This window comes from Lepidochelys kempii, chromosome 8 (assembly GCF_965140285.1).
Source record: "Lepidochelys kempii isolate rLepKem1 chromosome 8, rLepKem1.hap1, whole genome shotgun sequence".
Classification (NCBI taxonomy): domain Eukaryota; kingdom Metazoa; phylum Chordata; order Testudines; family Cheloniidae; genus Lepidochelys; species Lepidochelys kempii.
This window is the reverse complement of record NC_136387.1, coordinates 63,441,898-63,462,674: the sequence shown is the minus strand read 5'-3', so window position 1 is coordinate 63,462,674 and position 20,777 is coordinate 63,441,898. Positions and strand designations below refer to the sequence as shown.

General features: G+C 39.5%; 1 protein-coding gene across 2 annotated transcripts in view; it reads right to left on the bottom strand.

Annotated features, from left to right (window-relative positions):
- The window catches only part of CFH (complement factor H), an 86,229-nt gene that overhangs the window by 48,325 nt on the left and 17,127 nt on the right, over positions 1–20,777 (bottom strand). For both annotated transcript variants that reach the window (XM_073356728.1, XM_073356729.1), the window contains exons 6-13: positions 17,910–18,080; positions 15,141–15,320; positions 13,289–13,489; positions 8,463–8,630; positions 5,853–6,029; positions 3,636–3,812; positions 2,130–2,303; positions 1,501–1,683 (exon numbers count right to left, since the gene is read on the bottom strand). In XM_073356728.1, the coding sequence (XP_073212829.1) occupies positions 1,501–1,683; positions 2,130–2,303; positions 3,636–3,812; positions 5,853–6,029; positions 8,463–8,630; positions 13,289–13,489; positions 15,141–15,320; positions 17,910–18,080 (1,431 nt within the window). The remainder of the gene's footprint in view (positions 1–1,500; positions 1,684–2,129; positions 2,304–3,635; positions 3,813–5,852; positions 6,030–8,462; positions 8,631–13,288; positions 13,490–15,140; positions 15,321–17,909; positions 18,081–20,777) is intronic.

The window sequence follows — 20,777 nt, the reverse complement described above, 5'->3', positions numbered from 1 at the left end:
CTCACATCAAATTTTTTTAAGGATTGTCACTTATTCCTCTCTATTTCCACATACAAAATATCATGAACTTAGCATTGCTCAATTTATATTCCCTCACAAGAATGAAAACACTAAAATGCAAGGAAATCTTAAATCAAATCAATACACACATTCAACACAATACCACGCTCCAAATTGCTAGTTGTTCACTACTATCATGACACTAAACTACACCCTCCCAATACTCACTTTAAATAATAATAAAAAAAATCCTTCAGTGCACACATTCAAGAAGTGAAAATCACACAGCTACCATGTTGACAACTGCAAGCTCCCTGACTCCCACATTCTTCACTTTTCCCTTTCTAATTCGTAGCCTCTGCTCTCCTGCTGCTGCGACCATGTCACCCCACTGTACCTGTTTAAAGCCTTCCCTTTATTGCTCTCTTTTTCTGCATTATGTTGAAACTCCTCATTCTCAGTCTTATAATTTATAACTTCTTCCCTGGCTATGACATTTCCTTATACTGCTTCCTCCCAAATCTCTTTGCTAAGCACTCTATTTTATATTCTACTCTTGGCTTTGTACTTCATTTCACATTGCCCCCACAGATAGACTTGCTTCCCACTGATTGTGCAGCATGCAGCTTTCCCTTCCTTCATTAAATGTCCTTTTCTACACTTCCTTGTCTTTCACTTGCTATAAAAATATTTTACTTGTGTTTAGTTCTCTCCTAACTCCTTGGGGCAGGGACCTCACTATGTGCACCTATGGCGCTCCATAAATAATAACAAACAACATTCAGCAGCATGTTAGGATGATAGTGAAATAGTCAACTGACCTGTTATTCAATGGTATCCATCAAAAGTTCTGCTTGCATGTATTTAAGGCAAGGCACAGCTACACCCTTTTTCTTACATTTTTCATAGATCAGTATGGAAACCTAACCAGTGATGATTTCAGCAGGCCAAAGCCCAAACCACTAGACTTGCCAAGACAATCATAGAACCTCTAGTAGATCTGTTAACACTTTGTATTTAGTTTGTCCATCATTTTTTAGGTCACAGCATTCCTTTATTCCATGAAAAATCTAATTATTTCCCATTAATGCACATTTTCAGTTCCGATCAAACCAAACAAAAATTCAAAATATGCTCCAGGTACAAGCAAACATTATAATTGGGCGTATTTATTTTATTTTTTTTAAACTATGTTAGTTAATATGCATACTAAGGGATGCTCTCCAGCGTTAGGTAAATTATTGGTGCTTTTGATCAGCTAAGATTCCAGACTCTGCAAATTACAGTTATCCATTGGAAGTATTTTAGATGTCAGGTCAATAAAAACACTAGCACAGGTCTGATTCCATCTCAGAGAGGACTGTGGTACAGAAACGATGTACACCAGCCAGTATGTTACATTTAAGTCGGTATAGTTTTGATTTGGAAAATCTCTCAAAGTGTGAATAGAAAAGTATTAGTCTATATTAATCCTAAGGGTGTGAAAAACACATAGCTTACCTGTGCAAGAAGGTAAAGATGTCCATTCCCCATCAATACATTCTATTTTTCCTGATCCAACCATTTTAAAACTGACGTCACAGTCATATTCCACTAAGTTGCCATGCTGATATTTCTCATGAAGTTCACTGATAATACTCCCATTGGTAATGCTGGGTGGTAGCCCACAAGCTTTGGTTTCCTCTAATACAAAGAGATTATATCTATACAGTTGTTACCATTAAAAATAGACGACAATAAAAAATGAAAAAACCCAAATTCACTGCTTCAAGTGGAGAAAGATGGCACAGCTGACCAATGAATTAATTAACCTTATATCTTTGGAGATTTGGATTCCAATTCTACTTTAGGTCACAAGTGGAAATGAGTGCCCTGAGTTCAACCTATTACCACTTCACACAACTGGCAGTTTCACTAAAATCAAAATGGATGGGGAAAAATTCACAGTTTCAAATGGGAAATGAAGGCACAGTGGGTTAGTAAGTGAATTGGCATGAGGATAGATGGGGTAGTTCATCATGGGATAGAAACCAGCATCCAGAAAGAGCCCACAGAAGAGCTTATGAGTATTGAAGAGCCAGATTTACCAATAGGTATCCTGCTTAAATAAACCTAAGGGAAATATTTACCTTTACATGTCGGAGATGCTGGGAACCATCCAAAGTAATAGCATTGAGAGGAGTCGGGTCCCACTCTTGTGTGATTTTTTGCACAGGAAAAAGTTACCACATCTCCATTACCATATTTAGCTTTCGGGGGGGAAACCTCGCCATTGGACAATGTCAACATTTCACATTCTATGGCTAAAGATGGTGGTGAGGAAAGGAAAGAAAATATATTATAGCCAATGTTTCTAGGGGAAAGTATTTAAAATACAAAAGATTTAAACAAAATGGGTTGATCAAAAACCAGTTTTAAACCATGGAAAGGCACCCATTGATTTGGATCAGGGCTTTGGTTAGCACCAAGAACAAGAATCTTGCTGAACAAACTGGGAATTTGTAAAAGAGTAAGAATTCCTTCTAGGGTGTGGAAAGAAAAGAAGGCAAGCATGAAAAAAACAGCACAATAGGATATAATTGGGAGGGGAAAAAAAGACTTAACCAAATGACGGGGTGGCTTTCCATAATCTTTTCCCCACATTCTATGAATTTAAATATAAATATTGTTGCAAGTAATTTAGAAACTGGTAGTTTTCATAGACACAAATTCTTACTCAGCAAAATCACACTTGGAGTACTCCAAATAATCAGTTAATGATGCTGGCCTTTCAACCTGGATTGTTATTTGTCATGACTTAAAATACAACTATTACTTGTTCAAAGTTTTTGTAAGATTTGTTTGTCTTTCATAGTACAATAATAATTCTGCAGTTTCCAGTGCTCTGATTACCTCTTATTTCCCAGTGGTTTCATTACTTTTGAATTTAATCTGGACCCTGTTCGAATCAGAGCTGCTCCAGCCAGAGTCTGGTACAGACAGATGCGGCTAATGCCAAGGAGACCACGAAGCTGTCAATTCCAGCAGATCTGGATCTGTGCAGAGCAGAGATACCCCAGCCCTCCAACCCTCCTCAGACTTCCCTCAGAGCCTGACCCAGGGGGTGGTATTTATTGTCCGTATTGCAGTAGTGTCTGGGATGCCCAGTCCAGGCCGAGAACCCCACGGCACCAGACGCTACACAAACAGCCAGTCCCTCCCTGTAGAGTTGACATGTAAGTACAATATTTATATTCCAATGGATTTATTTTATAAATTATCTGGTAAAAATGAGAAAGTAAGCCATAAGTAATAGTGGACTTTTTATATCTGATTTTGTAAAGAGGTAAAACTTGGGGGTTCACAAAACAAATCCGACTCCTGAAAGGTGTACAGTAATCTGGAAAGGTTGAGAGTCACTGTTTTAGACTATGAAGAACACTCTTTCCTGGGGATTGCTGACTGAATGCAATGAATGATTCTTGACTGTCCCAGCAGACATGAACAATTCCCACCCACCCAGACATTATCCACAATGTAAGCTGCACCTAAATCAGAGATATTTAAATTAGTACTCAAAACAGCAAACTATAACAGTCAAAGGAATTTGTTCCACAGAGTAGTAGTTTAATTAAAACAAAACAAAAACACCTTACCAAGACATTGGGGCTCAGGAATCCATCCATCTGTGTCACACACTGTATAACCTGTTGTGATTTTATTTACAGTTAGGTATCCATCTGCACATTCATATTCCAGTATTTCTTCAGGCAGAAACACCATTTGATCTGTGTGGAAATTAATATTCTCGAAACGAGGCTTTTCACATGTTTCTGTAGAATTAGAGAAATTTAGTTATTTTTCTTAATTAGAAACTCTGGCATTCTAAAGCATCTTCCTTATATGTACCTTTGTGAATTTGGGCCTCAGTATAGTAAACAATTCAAATTCTACACACAGTATCACACATTATATCTCTTTAATTTTTCTTTAGGAATATGTGGCGGTGAAAGGAAAGTGTTCATAGATTTAGAAGGCAAGGCTAGAAAAAAACATTTAGGCAATAAATATATACCTGCATTTTGCATGCTTGCTTCTTACATAATTCCCATTAATGTTTACCAGACATGTTTGTCTTCGAAAATCTACAGTGATAATAGTGACTCAAACCTTTCCTTTGAGAGTCAACACTAATGCTCTTAAAATTCAGAAATCTTCCTAATGTCTAGCATAAAGGTTTTTCTTCCTTGGATTCAGGCCATTGCCTTTTCCCTACCATTTGAGACTGTGAATATAATTCCCTTCTTTCAGTTGCTGTACTATATAGTGTTTCTGTGGATGTTACAGTTTGGTTGTAGTCATGATCCCTTGAGTCATCTGTAAGGGCTAGATTCTGCTCCAGTGTAGGGAAGCCAGGGAACAGATTCTATGGTTTGGTCCAGCTATGCTCAGCAAGGAACCGGATCAGGGGGTTGAACAAACGTGACTTCAAGCCATCCTTCTGCCTTTCAGATCTTCAGGTTGCTCCTCCTCCTTCAAACTATCTTATGCTGGTTACCTATGGCCCCAAAAGGCCATTTCAGCTGCCAGAAGAGCCAGGACATCCCAGTTATGATGTCTTTTCCCTAGTCACACTTCATACCCGGGGGGAATTCCAACCAGCTAACTATTTTTCTGGCTGTTTTCTGCAGTCAGAGCTATGCCAAGCAGATGGAACAGGAGGAGAATTGGACCTCATAGGTATAAAAAGGCAAAGATAGGAAGCAGCATACAACAATAAATAAGGAGTTCTCACTGCATTAAATTATGTGTCCCTAATACTTAGCCCTGTTTTATCCCATTGGAGGGTCTTGTCCTTGTTTACCAACCAAACTAATCCATGCTTTGGCACTGTCATGTTCACTGCCTTTATTTTCAAATCATAACATTCATGAACACCACAAAAGCCAGATATTTCCCTACTGATTTCCAAATGAGTCACAAAGTGCAGGGAATCTCCTCCCTGTAGAAACATGAGTGGACTGGAAATATGGGAGACTACTTAATAAAGAGCCATGAATCCAAAGGAAGGTTTATTAATTTATTGAGCCAATTTTGTAGACTATTCTGTGTGAAACACCCCTGTGTGGTAGAACTATTGCAGGTGCTATCGTACGGGATACCACTTTGCAGAACCAGAACTACAAACAGCTTAAAGTTCATGTATTTCAGACAGACAGATAATGTAAATGGGATTTACAGGTCTTGGTAGCTAAGCTGTTTATTTAATAGTCTTCTCTGTGCGATGGAATGGACTTCATTTGAAAACAAATGATAAGCAAGTTCTTTTATGCACAAAGGTGTTCTGTGTTTGTGGATACTAATAGGGTAAAAAGAGGAATAGCGAGGAAATAAGGCAGCCTGGAATAAAAGGAAGAGAGGACCCCCACTTGGACTGGGTTAATATTGGAGTTATTGTCCCACAAATGTGGGAGATTTAATTGTCCACTTTAATCACCATATTTCCTCTCATCTTCAGAGAAGGGACTCCTGAAACCAGAGGAAGATAACTAACATACCTGAAGTGACAACAATTGGAAGAAAGTTTTTAAAATTTTGTGCTCTGATGCTTTTACATAACATGTATCTCTTTATGATTTAAATACTGATCAGTCAATGGTAAGTTATTTTATTTATGATGGTAATACTTCCCTCAAATAGATTAATTTTGTCCAGTCATAGTAAGACATAACCCAAGGAGCATCAGCTTTGTAAGTTTCCCCACATGAAGCTGCAAGCTTCTCCCCATACCTGAACATGGTGCTCATCTTCTAGTCAGGAAAAAAGGAACAATATGATAAAGTAGAGAGTTCTTCGATCATTAAATTACTCACTAATGCACTTTGGTAAAGGAGTCCATCCTCCTTGAAGGCACTGTGTCTTCCCCACCGCATTTCCTTCTGGAGTCGTGTAATCAATCTGACACCGATATGTTGCTTCCTCATTTAAATTAAATTTGGTCCTACTTTGAGAGAAATAACCATTCTGTATCTCAACTTTTTCACATATTTCTAAAATAGAGAGAGTATGACATTACCTCAAGATAAATACTGTTAATTAATGTGCTTTTCATAAGTATAGGGTGACCATGAGAAGAGGTACACCTGAAATGAAATGGAGAAACACCATTTAAAAACTTTTTGAACAATAAGTTCCTTCATACTTTTGGACAGTGGGAGGAGAAGGTAAGAAATCAGATTTCAGAGTAACAGCTGTGTTAGTCTGTATTCGCAAAAAGAAAAGGAGTACTTGTGGCACCTTAGAGACTAACCAATTTATTTGAGCATGAGCTTTCGTGAGCTACAGCTCACTGATGAAGTGAGCTGTAGCTCACGAAAGCTCATGCTCAAATAAATTGGTTAGTCTCTAAGGTGCCACAAGTACTCCTTTTCTTTTTTTAAGAAATCAGAGTACATATCAGTGGTTCCTATCTCTCACAATCATTCCTGATACTGACTTCTCAAAGCCAATCTAAAAGATGGTTGGACTGAAAATGGTCATTTTGATTCTGACACTGACAGCTCTTATTTTGTGAAAAAAGTTCTCTCTTTTTATTGTATGTGCTGTATGTATAAGTAATTTGGTGAAGCAGCTTCACAGTTTCATGCACCTGAGAAATCATAAGGGGCTCATCAGTGAGAAAGAAAGTGATAAAACATCACACAGATGTTATCACTAAACCTGCCTTCTTCAGAGACAGCCTCTCCCACTGCAATATTTCCACAGTTGTGATCAATAGAGCATTCATGCTAGACTTCCTCAGTTTAAAGGAGAGGGTGTTGGTAGCAGGGCATTATCGTGGAGGGGCATTCAATTTTGGAATTCACTCTCTCCCTGAATTTGCTGACCTCCAGGATACACCGCACAGCCCATCCATTTTCTTGGGCAGTTGGGGAGAGCAGAGATAGGAAGGGAATGAGGCTTTGAGGCAGGATGTGTTTGCATGGCTGAATTTTGTTATGGACGTTGATGACTCAATTTTACACATGCTATCTTAATTGATGTTCAAGCACCCGGAGCTACCAGACAAATTGTGCAAGCCACTCCATGGAGGAACGGGAGGCAGAGGGGCAAGGTGGAGCCATGGCTTTAACCCACTTTGCAACACCCAGAAGTGCTGACTAGGTATAGACAGAGGAACATGCTTCATTATCCCAAAAGATGGTGTAATGCACATACAACTCATGCCTGGTAGAGAACTGGAGGAAAGATAGGATTTCCTGGAGCACAACTGCTGCTGGATTACTTGGCATCCACACTATCCCCAACACAGACCGGACCAAGTGGCTAAATGTCACAATTTATCCATATCAGGTGGAGCTAAGAGTAACATATTTTATTAAATTTACCCAATACCCTAGATGATAAAATCCCATTTATAATTGCTTCTAACTTTGTTAGACTTTAACCATTTGGATTGAAATTGTCCATGTCTGGTGTCTGCCCCAGCATCATTTTTTGTTTTGTTTTGAAAAGTTTAAGCTGAAATGGTTTTGCTGTTTCAGAGACTGATGTTTGAGTAAAATATTCTGTTTTATCCATGGTAAGTTATTGTTAGAGCTGTTTTGTTGAGAACCTCTAGCACTTCCATGGTTTGGAGCAGGGACTCAAAATTTGGTTGTGGGGTCCACCTGGTGTCAAAGATATACCTTTTGCTGTCCTCAAAAAAATGCACCCAAATTTGGCCATGTTATAAACCTATGAAAGACAGAAAGTCACAGTTTGTACAGGTTTGGAGCTTGATTATTCTCTGAAGATTCCATCTGTACTGAACATGCTCAAGCCCAAGTTGGCAGGGGCTGAGCAGAACTTTCATTGCAATTGCGTCTCTTGGCTCTGAGGGGCCACACTCATGCCAAGCACCGTGACTGTGGGTATGCCTACGTAAGAGCTGGAAACTTGTAAATTCTAGGATGAAGAGACATACTTTAGCTTTAGCTCCAATCAAACTAGCACATTAAAAATAGGAGTACTGTGGGGGTGGCACTTGGGGTGGGGACAGCGTGCAGAGCCCCCTGGCTGCCCCTACACATAGGAACCTGAGGGGGGACATGCCATCTGCTTCCCAGGAGCGGCACTGAGGCTAACAGGGAGCCTGCCAGTCCCGCTGTGCAGCACCGCCAACTAGACAGTCAACAGTCTGGTCAGCAGTGCTGACCAAAGCCCCCAGGATCCATTTTTGATCCCTTGGTATTCTGATAAAAAAAACAGACACCTGGTCACCGTACATACAACAAACAGGGGTGATAGCAGTCAGGGGCTTGGTGAAGAACTTTGAAGGTCACTGCAATATGATTGCACAGTTACTCAGGTCAAAAATGTGCATTGTCATGACAAGTCACCTGCTAGGATTGGTATTTTTGTGTTTATTTCAGGCAGATGATAATAGTAATATGTCTACAGGTTTTTAATGATCTGCTCAATAGAACATGACTTTTGCTTACTGTTAGAGGTACATCTTGGAGTAGGTGACCAGCCATTCTTTGTGCATGTAACTTTGGCTTGCAGATATTCAGGAAAACACACATATGAAATTTCATCACCTTCTTTGTAGGTGGTCCAATAGTTAAATATAAATTTACCATTTTCCAAATGACCAGGAGAACACTTTTCTAAAGAAAAAAAAGATTAAATTCGGTTAGCAAATGGAAGTCAGGCATTTAACAAATAAAAAACAAAACAAAACAAATCCCCCTCTTCAAAACTAGCTATTTATTTGAAAAAAAAATCTTTCAAATAAGACCTTCTTGCTGCATAGAACTCTCGTACTTTATACTGAAAAGACCTTTATTTTCAAATGTGAATCAAAGAGCTTGATTTTTCCACCAGCCTGAAACTTGTGATATCAACTGTGCACAGGTGTAAACAATTGCACAAGATGCAAGGCAGTGAAGAATTGGGTCACACAGGCCAGATTCTCAATTGGTGCAAAACAGCAAGCTCCATCAACCTCAATGGAACTACACTGATTTACACCAGCCAAAAAATCTTGCCTAATATACTTCTTAAGTAGTGGTGTCTGCACAGATTCATTTGTAGCATTAGCCTCCAGAAGATGTTCTCAATCATATTATTCCCTCAAGGTATTTTATTGACAGGTATCACTATGATGCTCATGGAATCTGTTTATTAAAACAAAAAGCATCTTTACAGAATCCAAATGATACAGGTACTGAAACACCAACATGTAGGGAAATAGATACCATTGCTGTTGACTGGGTTTGTGTTCAGGCTCAAGCACTAGCTGAAAAGTTCCATTAATCCAAAATAAAAACCAAAGTCAGGCACAATGGGATGGTTTAAATCATGCTATTGTGATGGAAATCACATCATCAGCCCTGGATAAACAAGGTGACAGGAGAAGGCCGACAGCCAAAGGAAGTCTCTCTTACTTTCCTTCTCCCCATGCTCAGTCACTGGAGTACCATGATGAAGTGTAAAGATAACTGTGTTAAGCCCTCCAAACTCAATTCACGTTTGTTCCTTCAGCAGATTGAAATGTATTATTCAGACAGGTTTGGGTTTGGGCTCTTATTAGGGTTGCCAATTTTGGTTGGACGTATGTCTGGAAGTTTCATCAGATGACATACTCTTCAATTAAAGATTAATCTTTAATTCCTGTAGACTCAAGAGCAATCTGGAGGGTTGGCAACCCTGGCTCTTATTCCTGCCACATTATGAAACCTGATTTTTTCCCCTTCCCAATATTATCTAGCAGCATAACACGGTGCTCTTGGCTAGGGGCATTTTTCCCTTTCCTCTGAGCTCTCAGGGAGATCTACCATTTCCCACTCATTAGTTATCACCTAAGGATCAAACTCTGAACCTGGTGAACTCAATGGCAGTTTTGTCATTGATGTCAGTGGAGGCAGGATTTTCCCTGAAGGCCTTAAGGCCTCATGGTAAATTACTGTGGATCCCATTACCACTAACTCAGACTAAGCCAGGAGTTTTGCTACAGAGCAACACAAGTTGCTCCCTCCTGCCAAGGGCTAAAGATGCTGCCTTCACAGCTCACTAAGCCACTGACAACCTAGGAGCAAAGAACAAGGTTCAGCATCAAAATTCTGATTCCCTGAATATTTGTTAACCTTTTTTCCCCACCCACTTCCATGAGCTATGAATGCCAGGAAAGTGTGACTGGCAATTACAGTGCTACTGAAGTTGTGGAGTACTTGTGACTTTGCATTTTCTGTCAGGACACTGCCTATACTCGGAAAGCCTCCCACTGTGTGTACCAACTGTCCTTCTGCTTCAGATCCCCCATTAAAAATAACTTGCCACAAGAGTCTCTGAGTCTTGTGACCTTGTACTAGAATTGTCATCCTGTGTAATATGTTAGTCTGAATTCAACTGCAAGATGTTTGGAAAAGTAACTGTTCTTTTTTGTGCTTTGTGAAGTCCTATGCACTGTTTTATTCACAACTCCACACTTAAGGTTGTGATGAAAATATTTCCATTACAAGCATTGTTTGGACCCACTCCTCTCTTTTAAACTTTTTATGGGAAGTAGCTTTTTCAAGGAGAAATTTTATAACTAATATAAGGTGGGTTCCCTGTCCTCCTCCCACTCTCCAAGAGGAGAATAAACATTTTCAAACACCTAGATGTAAAAAGTGAGCCCTTTGTTAAAAGTAAAAATAAATAAATATATAAATTAATTAAATCAGATCAAAAACACACAAAACCCATTCACAATATTCCTGCCACTTCTAACTTGAAAATAAAACAAGCTACAAACTGAAAAATTCATACATAGGCAGATATTTATACATCCTCATGCCTACTTATTAGAATTTCAGTTTTCATACTAAAATGTCATTGATTGTGTTCACACCAACCAAACCACCCTGTAAAAGTATGATTGGGGGGGCATATAATTGCACTTTCTAGCTTCTTAGCACTTATAGTTTTAACTACTACTGAACTGCATTTTAAACTACTAGGAATGTGGGGAGAAGGAGGTGAATCATATAGGTGCATTGAACTAGTGGAGTCTGGAGCAGGTCAGGGAGAGGCTTTGGTCATAGGATGTCTATTCAGTGCAGCTCCAGTATAAAAGCACATTTGGTGGCTAGTGAGCCTGCTAAGTTGGAGGGAAGCAGATCTCTCCTCCAGCAAACTTTAGCATCTTCACAGCAGGTGGAAAGGGAAGAGTAGATTGGCATGGAAGTAGCCAAGCAGAAGGGCTGGCCCTTGACTGGAGTCAGGTTTAGAATTAGGCCATATGCTGGGGACTGCAGCTGAACTGCAAGGGCACAGAAGAGGAGCAAGAACTTGCATCAGGCTGTGACAACTGGTAGGGTCAACAGAACTGGAGACTTTCTGTGTATATCTATACAATGAGTGGAAGCCTGCAGCAGCAGGCCTCGAAGCCTGGGTTGACAGACTCAGGCTCATGGTGCTCGCACTACCATGCTAAAAATAGCTGTGTAGATAGTGTGACTTAAGCTGGAACTTGGGCTCTGATGTTTTGGGGGGGGGGGGGAGGGGCCTTTAGAGCCCAAGCTCCAGACTCAGCTGTAATCTCTATACAGGTATCTTTACTGTGGCAGTGCAACCTCTGCAAGCCCAAATCTCTTGCTACAAACTTGGAGATTCTCTGCCAGGGACTGTGTAGACGTACCTTTTGAGGGGACATGAAAACAGCTGGTCAGACAATAGGACATTCACAGGTGCTCCATGAAAAATTATGCATAATAGATGGATAAGACTCATAGATTACAGTTTTCTTCAACTGGCATTCAACATTTTCCACTTAAAATAGAAAGAATCTGGCTTTGTTCACTAATCTAGCTAATGCCCAGGCTTTCTCAAAGACTTTGTGGACTCTTAGGATTCTCTGCCTCTCCAGCTCTGCTCCCCAACCTCTCATTACCCCAATTAGTTACCCCTCTGTCATAACTATAAAGGGAAGGGTAAACCCCTTTGAAATCCCTCCTGGCCAGGGGAAAGCTCCTCTCACCTGTAAAGGGTTAAGAAGCTAAAGGTAACCTCGCTGGCACCTGACCAAAATGACCAATGAGGAGACAAGATACTTTCAAAAGCTGGTAGGAGGGAGAGAAACAAAGGGTCTGTGTGTCTGTCTATATTCTGTCTTGGCCGGGGATAGACCAGGAATGGAGTCTTAGAACTTTTATTAAGTAATCTAGCTAGGTACGTGTTAGGTTATGATTTCTTTAAATTATCCTTCCTTTATATTTATGACACCCTCCCACCAGAACCAGTCTCCAGCTACCCAGACCTTGTTCCCCAACTCCTGGTATTGCAGGACAGTGGAGTGGGAGGAGGTATTGTTTCATATTCTCTGTGTGTATATAAAGTCTGCTGCAGTTTCCACGGTATGCATCCGATGAAGTGAGCTGTAGCTCACGAAAGCTCATGCTCAAAAAAATTGGTTAGTCTCTAAGGTGCCACAAGTACTCCTTTTCTTAAAGCAGACTTAGCATGTGTCAGGATCACTAGCTGTAGGCCTCCATATTCAGAGCATCTGGCAGTGGCACTCCACCCTCTTTGCACCCAAAGAGCAGCCCTGAAAAAGGGATAACATATGCAGCCTAAAAAGTAATCTCCAGGGCAAGCTGCAAAAGTCTTCTAAGAAACAATATATTCCCTTACAGCAGAAGGAGTGTGCATATACGCATGTGCACACATGGGCAATGGCACAAAAGAGAAAAGAATCCCTATAGTTCTGTCACTCTCACAGGCAGTTTTCTTACAACTGAATATCCCAAAGACAAAAGAATCAACTAAGCCCTTCCTCGTGAAGAAAATTTCACAACACAACCTACCCCTCCTCATAGGTCTCTCTCCACACAGGTTATTATTAATCTTTGCTCACCCTTTCTAAATCCACAAGATCCCAGTACCTTCCGCAAACACTCTCGCTCTCAGAGGGATACCAATTCCTACCCTATTCCCTTGTAAGAGAAACAGAAATGCTGGTTGAGGGATCAGCAATAAGGAGAAAGCAAAAAAGGAGGGAAAAAAAGAACAAAATACAAACAACCCCTCTGCAAATCCTACAACTGGTTTATTGAAGGCCTGTTCCAAGTACTGGCTCCGTCTAATGCTTTTGAATCCTTTTAAAGAGACACTCATGTCCTTGGGTGACAGTCTTTGCTGGGGGAGTCAAGGGGCCACAATGGAGCAGCGTTGTAGTAACACCCACCCTCCCTCGCAGTCCTGGTTCTGTCCATTGCTGGATATAATTATTAGTTATAGTACAATAGAATTTTTAAGAAAATAATACAAACATATGTTTACTTACTAAGGCATTTTGGCGCAGGAGACCAGCCCGCTTTAGTACATCTGATCAGAGGCCACCTCTCCTCTCTTTCAGATACGTAACCATCAAGACATCTGTAGTAAATTGACACGCCCAACTGTGCTGGAAAGGCTTGTTCTTTGTAATTTTCATAATAGTCAGTTAATGCTCCATTTTCTATATGTGGGTAGCCACAGGGTCTCACTTTAAAAAAAGTTTAAAATGTATAATATTAGAAGGTGCACGTGGACACTAATTCAAAGAGGTGGAAGGAGAGAAGAACTCTTCCAGGTTACAGCCGCAGTTTCCCCAAATTGTTCCACTGGAGCAGGAGATAGAGCTTTCACCTGGTAGGCAGGGTTTCCAGCCCCCAGAACCCACATGTTGTGTGGGATCTCCGCATGATACAAGGCCATCCACCAGTTGGCAAGAGAGTGTCATGGAGGTGACTGAATTTCCTCCACACAAGACAGGACATGATCCACATACTAAAGGTTCTCTTTATGTGCAGATCCAGATCTTTGGATTAACTCCATGTTTTCCAAGACATCTGTAGTCACATTATCAGAGAATTAATTTATAACACCATTGCTGAGCTCCAAATCCACTTACACCTCTTCCTGTTTTAAACAGCTGTCATTTGTTTGTAATTATCAAAGCCAAATTCTGAAGTCCTTGATAAGTTTTTACTCAGTCCCTACTCAACAAAACTCTTATTACAGCCACTGGGATTTTATCTGAAGAAAGATTGAGTAAATATTTGAGAAAGAATTTCTTGATTTTGCACAGGGAAAAGAACTGCCTGGAAGAATCTGTTGTACGCATTGTTGGTGTTGCCATGTCACTCCCAGGATATTAGAAAGTGAAAGTGGGTGTGGTAATATATTTTATTGGATCAGTTTCTGTTTGTGAACGAGACAAGCTTTCAAGCTTACACAGAGCTCTTCTTCAGGAAGAGACTGACAGTTCAGAATAAATGAGGAAACAAAAATGGAGGGTACAAATCTAGGGCTGTGGTATATGTAAGTGACTCAGAATCCAATTATGATAATAGGTTTTTATTTTCTTTTATACCATTCATACACTCATGGTATCATGCTTGGATGCTATTATTTGGATGGATAAAACACAGCTACAAATCTTCCCTGTAGAAGGGTTGACTCTAGCACATTTTGTCAAATAAATCATGATGTATATGTTAGTTGTATAGTTATTTAGAGCTCCATTCACTTATACCATATCATCTTATTTTCACAGGTGCTTTATCCAAGTCCATCAAAGTAAATAAGGAAAGTAAATAAATAAGTGTTATTTACTCCTTCTCATAACACAAGAACTAAGGGTTACCAAATGAAATTAAAAGGCAGCAGGTTTAAAACAAACAAAAAGAAGTATTTCTTCACACAACACAGTCAACCTGTGGAACTCTTTGCCAGAGGATGTAGTGAAGGCCAAGATTATAACAGGGTTCAAAAAGGAACTATATAAGTTCATGGACGATAGGTCCATCAATTGCTATTAGCCATGATGGGCAGGGATGGTGTCCCTAGCCTCTGTTTGTCAGAAGCTGGGAATGGGTGACAGGGTATGGATCACTTGACGATTACCGGTTTTGTTCATTCCCTCTGGGACACCTGGCATTGGCCACTGTCGGAAGACAGGATACTGTGTTAGAGGGACCTTTGGTCTGACCCAATATGGCTATTCTTATGTTCTTAAACTTTGTAAAAGGAAAAACCCCGCAAATATACCTGTTTCATTTCTGTTTACATTCTCAAATGCAGAAATTGTATAATCATTTTATAATAGTTTGGGCTTTAATATCTAAAAACATGTTAAAATAAAAGTAACTTACAGATACATCTTGGAATAGGTAACCAGCCATTCTTTGTGCATTCTGCTCTCCTCTCCCTAGTGTCCGTTTCAAAGTGAAATCCTTTATTACAGTCTACTCTGATTACTTCCAATTCTCTGAACACTTTCTTTTTGGGGTAGTAGGTTCCATTATTCACTGTTGGAGGATCACATCTAATTTCTAAACAGAAACAGATGAACAAGTTTAACAGCTGTAAAAATAACTTTATGCTGTAAGTACCCCCTTCAATTAAAATTATTTGTATCTTTCTCTTTTTTTTTACTAGCTTTACTATCACTGTCATATTTGATCATCATCTGCATAACAATGGCATGGTGAGATTCCTATGAATTTGATGAAGTCTATAACTCTTTACCCATCTTCAGAAATTAGAGTATTTGCTTGGGGTAGTTTATTTTATTTTGGGGGTGAGAAGGAATCAGTTGCTGTTATAAGTGTCATTCTGACTATTGTGGAAAAACTTTACCAAAAAATGAAGCCTTGCAATGAGATCTATAGGTGATCACACTGGATTTGTCTAATCTCTTCTGGCAGTTCATTCCACACTACCTTCCTGTCATGTTTGGTTGGATGGAATAAGAGAGTCCAAGCTGTTAACATGACACTGTCATGGTACAACACAAACACGGTTCAGAGGTTTGAGTATAGTGCCCTGGGCCTGCTTAGTCCCATGGCAAACACACCATTAAAATCATGTTAACCTTTTAAAGACATAGTAAAAGAAGGAAAAACAGTTAAAGCATTTGAAATGTAAAGTTGCAAGTAAGGCTTTTATTTTAACACTATTCCTTATTCCCTTTCCCTTTAGCTATAGAGAGATTTTAGAAGGAAACCCCTCTGATTGACCATCTTTTTGACAGTATTAACGACGATAATAACTGGTCTTTATGAGGAAAAAAAGTTAGTTGAGATCGGCTGGAGCTTCCTGCTGCTACTGTTAAAGTCTGATCCTGCTTCCTTTAAGACAAAACAAGACAAACACACACAAAAGAGAAGAGAAAGGAATAGCAAAAATAGACAACGCAGCTTCTGGTCTCTGGTGCTGACTCTTACTTGCAACTTCATTGTTGGAGAAAAACAAGCACAGTAAACCCCCTTATCAGGCACTTAGAGACCTGGAAAACTTGAACCAGCATCAGGCTGTTTAGGACATTGCTTTCAGCTGCCTTTCCGACACAGGCTCACAGTAGTGTTGCAAAATATACAGTCCCAGACAGGTAGACCAGACTTTTACTAAACAGAAGGCAAAGAGAGAGATAGAAAAGAGAATAAGGTGGGGGTGGAAGATGACACGAGGGAGGGAAGGACAGCAGGAACCAAAGTTGCACATCCCAGGTGGTATTCAGGATCTAGTTGGAGATGGTGAAGGTGGCAATGCCTTCTGTGTCCATCTCTCTGTCCCAGTCTCATCAGGGCATCTTTCAGGATCAAGATGAAGGCCCAATGGTGTCATAGTATCCCAGGAGATGGTGAGGGTTGCAACCCTGATGGTGGAATCTCACTCCTTCCAGTCCACCCATCTCCTACTCAGCCTGCTAACTCTTTCTGAAGATTTTTTTAAGGCCCCTCTCAAAGGGTGTTTGTTGAGCTACCTGTTGTTCCGCACTGTCTGTCCCATTTGCGTATTCATGCACACAGTCTGTTTCTTTTCCCCACGTGTACCTTTAATCTTTAGATTCCAAGCACTGCCGAACATAGCACAGGCATGTATCGGAAAGCTCCTTCCAATTACATATCTTCCCTTTACTGAGCTTATTACCATTATCTCAAACCCAGCCCCCAGTGTCAACAATCCCCCCAATCCTATAATCTTCTCATTGATTAATTATTAGCAAATCCAGAGATCCTCACATCATCCTCTTAAATGATCCCACTGGCTAAACCAAACAAGGTGTTGACAAGCTGCAATGGAAAATGTGTCCAGCTTTCATTGGCTGGAAGGATGTTACCTTAATGTAGGACATTAGAGTCTATAACAGTAGCCACTGAAGTCAGGAGATGTTGATGCCTGTAATGTGACAGGCTATTCATTTTTGAACCCAAGAGCAATCAGGAATCTCATGTGGTTTTAGTGGCTCTTTTTGCATTTTTCTTTCTGTACTGAGTGTTTCTGTAGCACTGTTTTGTTGGGGAGTGGACACTTTTTGAACAGTTGTTCTTAGACTGGAGCTGGTTAGGTCAGCTGTCCATGTCCACTCTGTTCCCAGCAGACTACGTCGGTTGGCAGGTAGGCACTTCATTGTTTTACAATGGAGTAAGAATGCCTAACAGATTGAGGGCAAGATACCATGCTCTAAAAATAAACTAAGCCGAATAAGCGCCTTCAGTCTCTCACTGTAAGGCATTTTTTCAAGATCTCAGATAATTTGTGTGTCTCCTTTTTGCTTCCTTTCCATTTTTTCAACATCCTTTCTAAAATGTTGACTCCAGAACTGGATGCAGTAGTCTCAGTAGTGGTCTCACCAATGCCTTTTGCAGAGGTAAAAAACACCTCCATACTTCTACTCACTACTCTCCTATTTATACATTACACAAGGATTGCATTAGCCCTTTTTACGATAGCATCACAGTTCAGTTGTTTTTCCACTATGATTCCTAAATCCTTTTCAGAGTCACTGCTTTCCAGGATACATAATGATGTATTTGTATTATTGTAGTACACTGAAGCATTAGTTGTGTACCAAGACCATAGCTATCTATCTAGCTAAAAGTAACAGAACACACAGTATAAAATGAGCAAAAGCTGACCTTTACAAAATGGTTTTGGATTCCATCCATATTCCGTACAATCTGCATCAGATCTTTCACCAAATGTATATCCTGGATTACAAGTAAACTGCAATCGTTCATTCTCCCTATAAACTCTCTTTGGAGTCATTATATTTCCATTATTAATTCTTGGTGGTTCGCAGGTTATCTCTAAGGACAAAAGAAACAAAATTTTAAAAAAAAGAAAACAGTTGTGATGCCTGACTAAGAAAACACCCACTAGAAAATATATACAAAATTTCATTTTGACATGGCTGTTTTAAAATTATGTTAATCGGGAAATAGTAAATCTGTGTTTCAGCATAGAATTTAAGTCTCTGTGTAAAATATAAAAGCCCATCTAGACCCAGGGATAGATTTCATGAATCTTTCTTTGGAACTTCAAGACATATTTGCAATTTGGGGTAAATATACAGAAGACAAAGTCAGCTCAATGGCATAAAAGCAGCAGCACTCTAACAGCAGCTTTAAAAACCAACATATTTAATATCAATCTTCCACATTTGAATTATAAGAAGTAGGGGGATGCCAGAGCTGCAGAAGTTAGCCCAACAGTGTGAATAAGTGATTAATGTGCTTGTCATCTGTCACACATCTCCTAAATAACACTTCATAATCAGTTAACATATAAACAAATTCATGACTCTGAAAACTCACTGGGTTCAATATTAAATGGAAATATTATGTCAAGAAATCTTTTCAGAAGCAAGTATGTCTGGTGCAAGTACATTGGTAAATCAATCCCATACTATGATCTCTATTTACAAAACAAATTAAGAATCAAATAAGGAATATATCTGGCCATGCCAATTTGAATAAAGCAAGATACACCATGATTGTTTTAGTTTTAAATACTTTAAGAATACCAATAAAGTGGAAGCATACTTGGTGTCATAAATATAAAGGGAAGGCTAACCACCTTTAAATCCCTCCTGGCCAGAGGAAAACCCCTTTCACCTGTAAAGGGTTAAGAAGCTAAGATAACCTCGCTGGCACCTGACCAAAATGACCAATGAGGAGACAAGATACTTTCAAAGCTGGAGTGGGGGGCGGAAAACAAAAGGTTCTGTCTGTGTGATGCTTTTGCCGGGACCAGAGCAGGAATGCAGGTCAGAACTCCTGTAAAGAGTTAGTAAGCAATCTAGTTAGATATGCGTTAGATTCTGTTTTGTTTAAATGGCTGATAAAATAAGTTGTGCTGAATGGGATGTATATTCCTGTTTTTGTGTCTTTTTGTAACTTAAGGTTTTGCCTAGAGGGATTCTCTATGTTTTGAATCTGACTACTCTGTAAGGTATTTACCATCCTGATTTTACAGAGGTGATTCTTTTACTTTTTCTTTAATTAAAATTCTTCTTTTAAGAACCTGATTGTTTTTGTCATTGGTCTTAAGATCCAAGGGTTTGGGTCTGTGTTCACCTATGCAAATTGGTGAGGATTTTTTATCAAGCCTTCCCCAGGAAAGGGGGTGTAGTGCTTGGGGGGATATTTTTTGGGGGGAGACATTTCCAAGTGGGCACTTCCCCTGTTCTTTGTGTAACACTTTGGTGGTGGCAGCTTTTAACCTAAGCTGGAAAGAATAAGCTTAGGGGGTCTTTCATGCAGGTCCCCACATCTGTACCCTAGAGTTCAGTGTGGGGAAGGAACCTTGACACTTGGTTTTAATATTAAATATCAAATATCATATAGACTCAAACTCTGTTTGCAGGTTAGTCTGTAAATTTTTAAAAAATAGGTAACAATAATATGTGCATGTGACAAGTTAGCAGTTAAAAAAACATATTACATATGGAGTTATCCTGTATGTGTCACACTCAGCACAGGGAAAGATTAATGCACTTAATTGGTAAAACCATATCATTACCAAAAACACTCTGACTGATGAATTTAACTTCAGAACCTGGCTGTTTGCTCCTAGTTCAGTTGCAGGTTGAATGGGTAAAAATTAAAAGCAACTGATATAGCCTACAATCAGGTGTGTTCACAGAGATCAGCTCTTCTCAATCCATGGGCAGGACCTAGAAATATAATATGACAGGAGTGCTCTGTGTTAAGCAGTATTTCAGGAGAAGTGAAAAACTAGTATTTTAGGTACTGAAGAATGCCACTCCCTCCATGTCTGTGGTGGGACATTAAGCCATCCAATTAAGAAATGAAGGCATGGAACATCCCCTGATATCTCAGCACCCAACGAGGTGGAAAGATGTAAAGTGGAGCTTTCCAAGTCCGTGCTACAAGAAAAAGAAATAGGCACATCCCTGTTACATTTCATCTAGAAAGTGATGATGTTATTTCTAAGTTCCTAAAATGTGCTATACCTTACAAAACAATAAAGCCACAGTTTCTGCCCTGAAGAGCATACAATCTCAATTCAACACAACAGTGTAACAAGTCAGGTCGACTTGAATGGAAATTAGGCTACAATTCTGTTTGATATACGGGAAGGAATATAATTAATCTCATTCCTTCCCAGTAGTTTTGGTTCCATAAAGCCAACTATCTAGTTGATCGACTGTCAACAGGATAGATAGTATTAGAACATGCAAAGAATTAATGAATATTCTCAGCTGTAGGTACTTTCTTGTTCCATTTATTCACTCATGTATAATGTCTTATGTATCATCAGTGTTAACTTTTCAGTGAAGATTGGGGAATGACTAGAAGACTCTATTATGACTAAATTTTCTATTCCCTAGATTATTTTACTTCCTTTACACATATCATGCAATGGAGATGAATACATCAGTTAAGTACTATAATTATTGTCACCGGAAATATTTTGCTAGTTCCATAACTCTCCTGTAGAATAATCAATTTCTAGGAATCTAAGTGCCATGATAAGAGCTT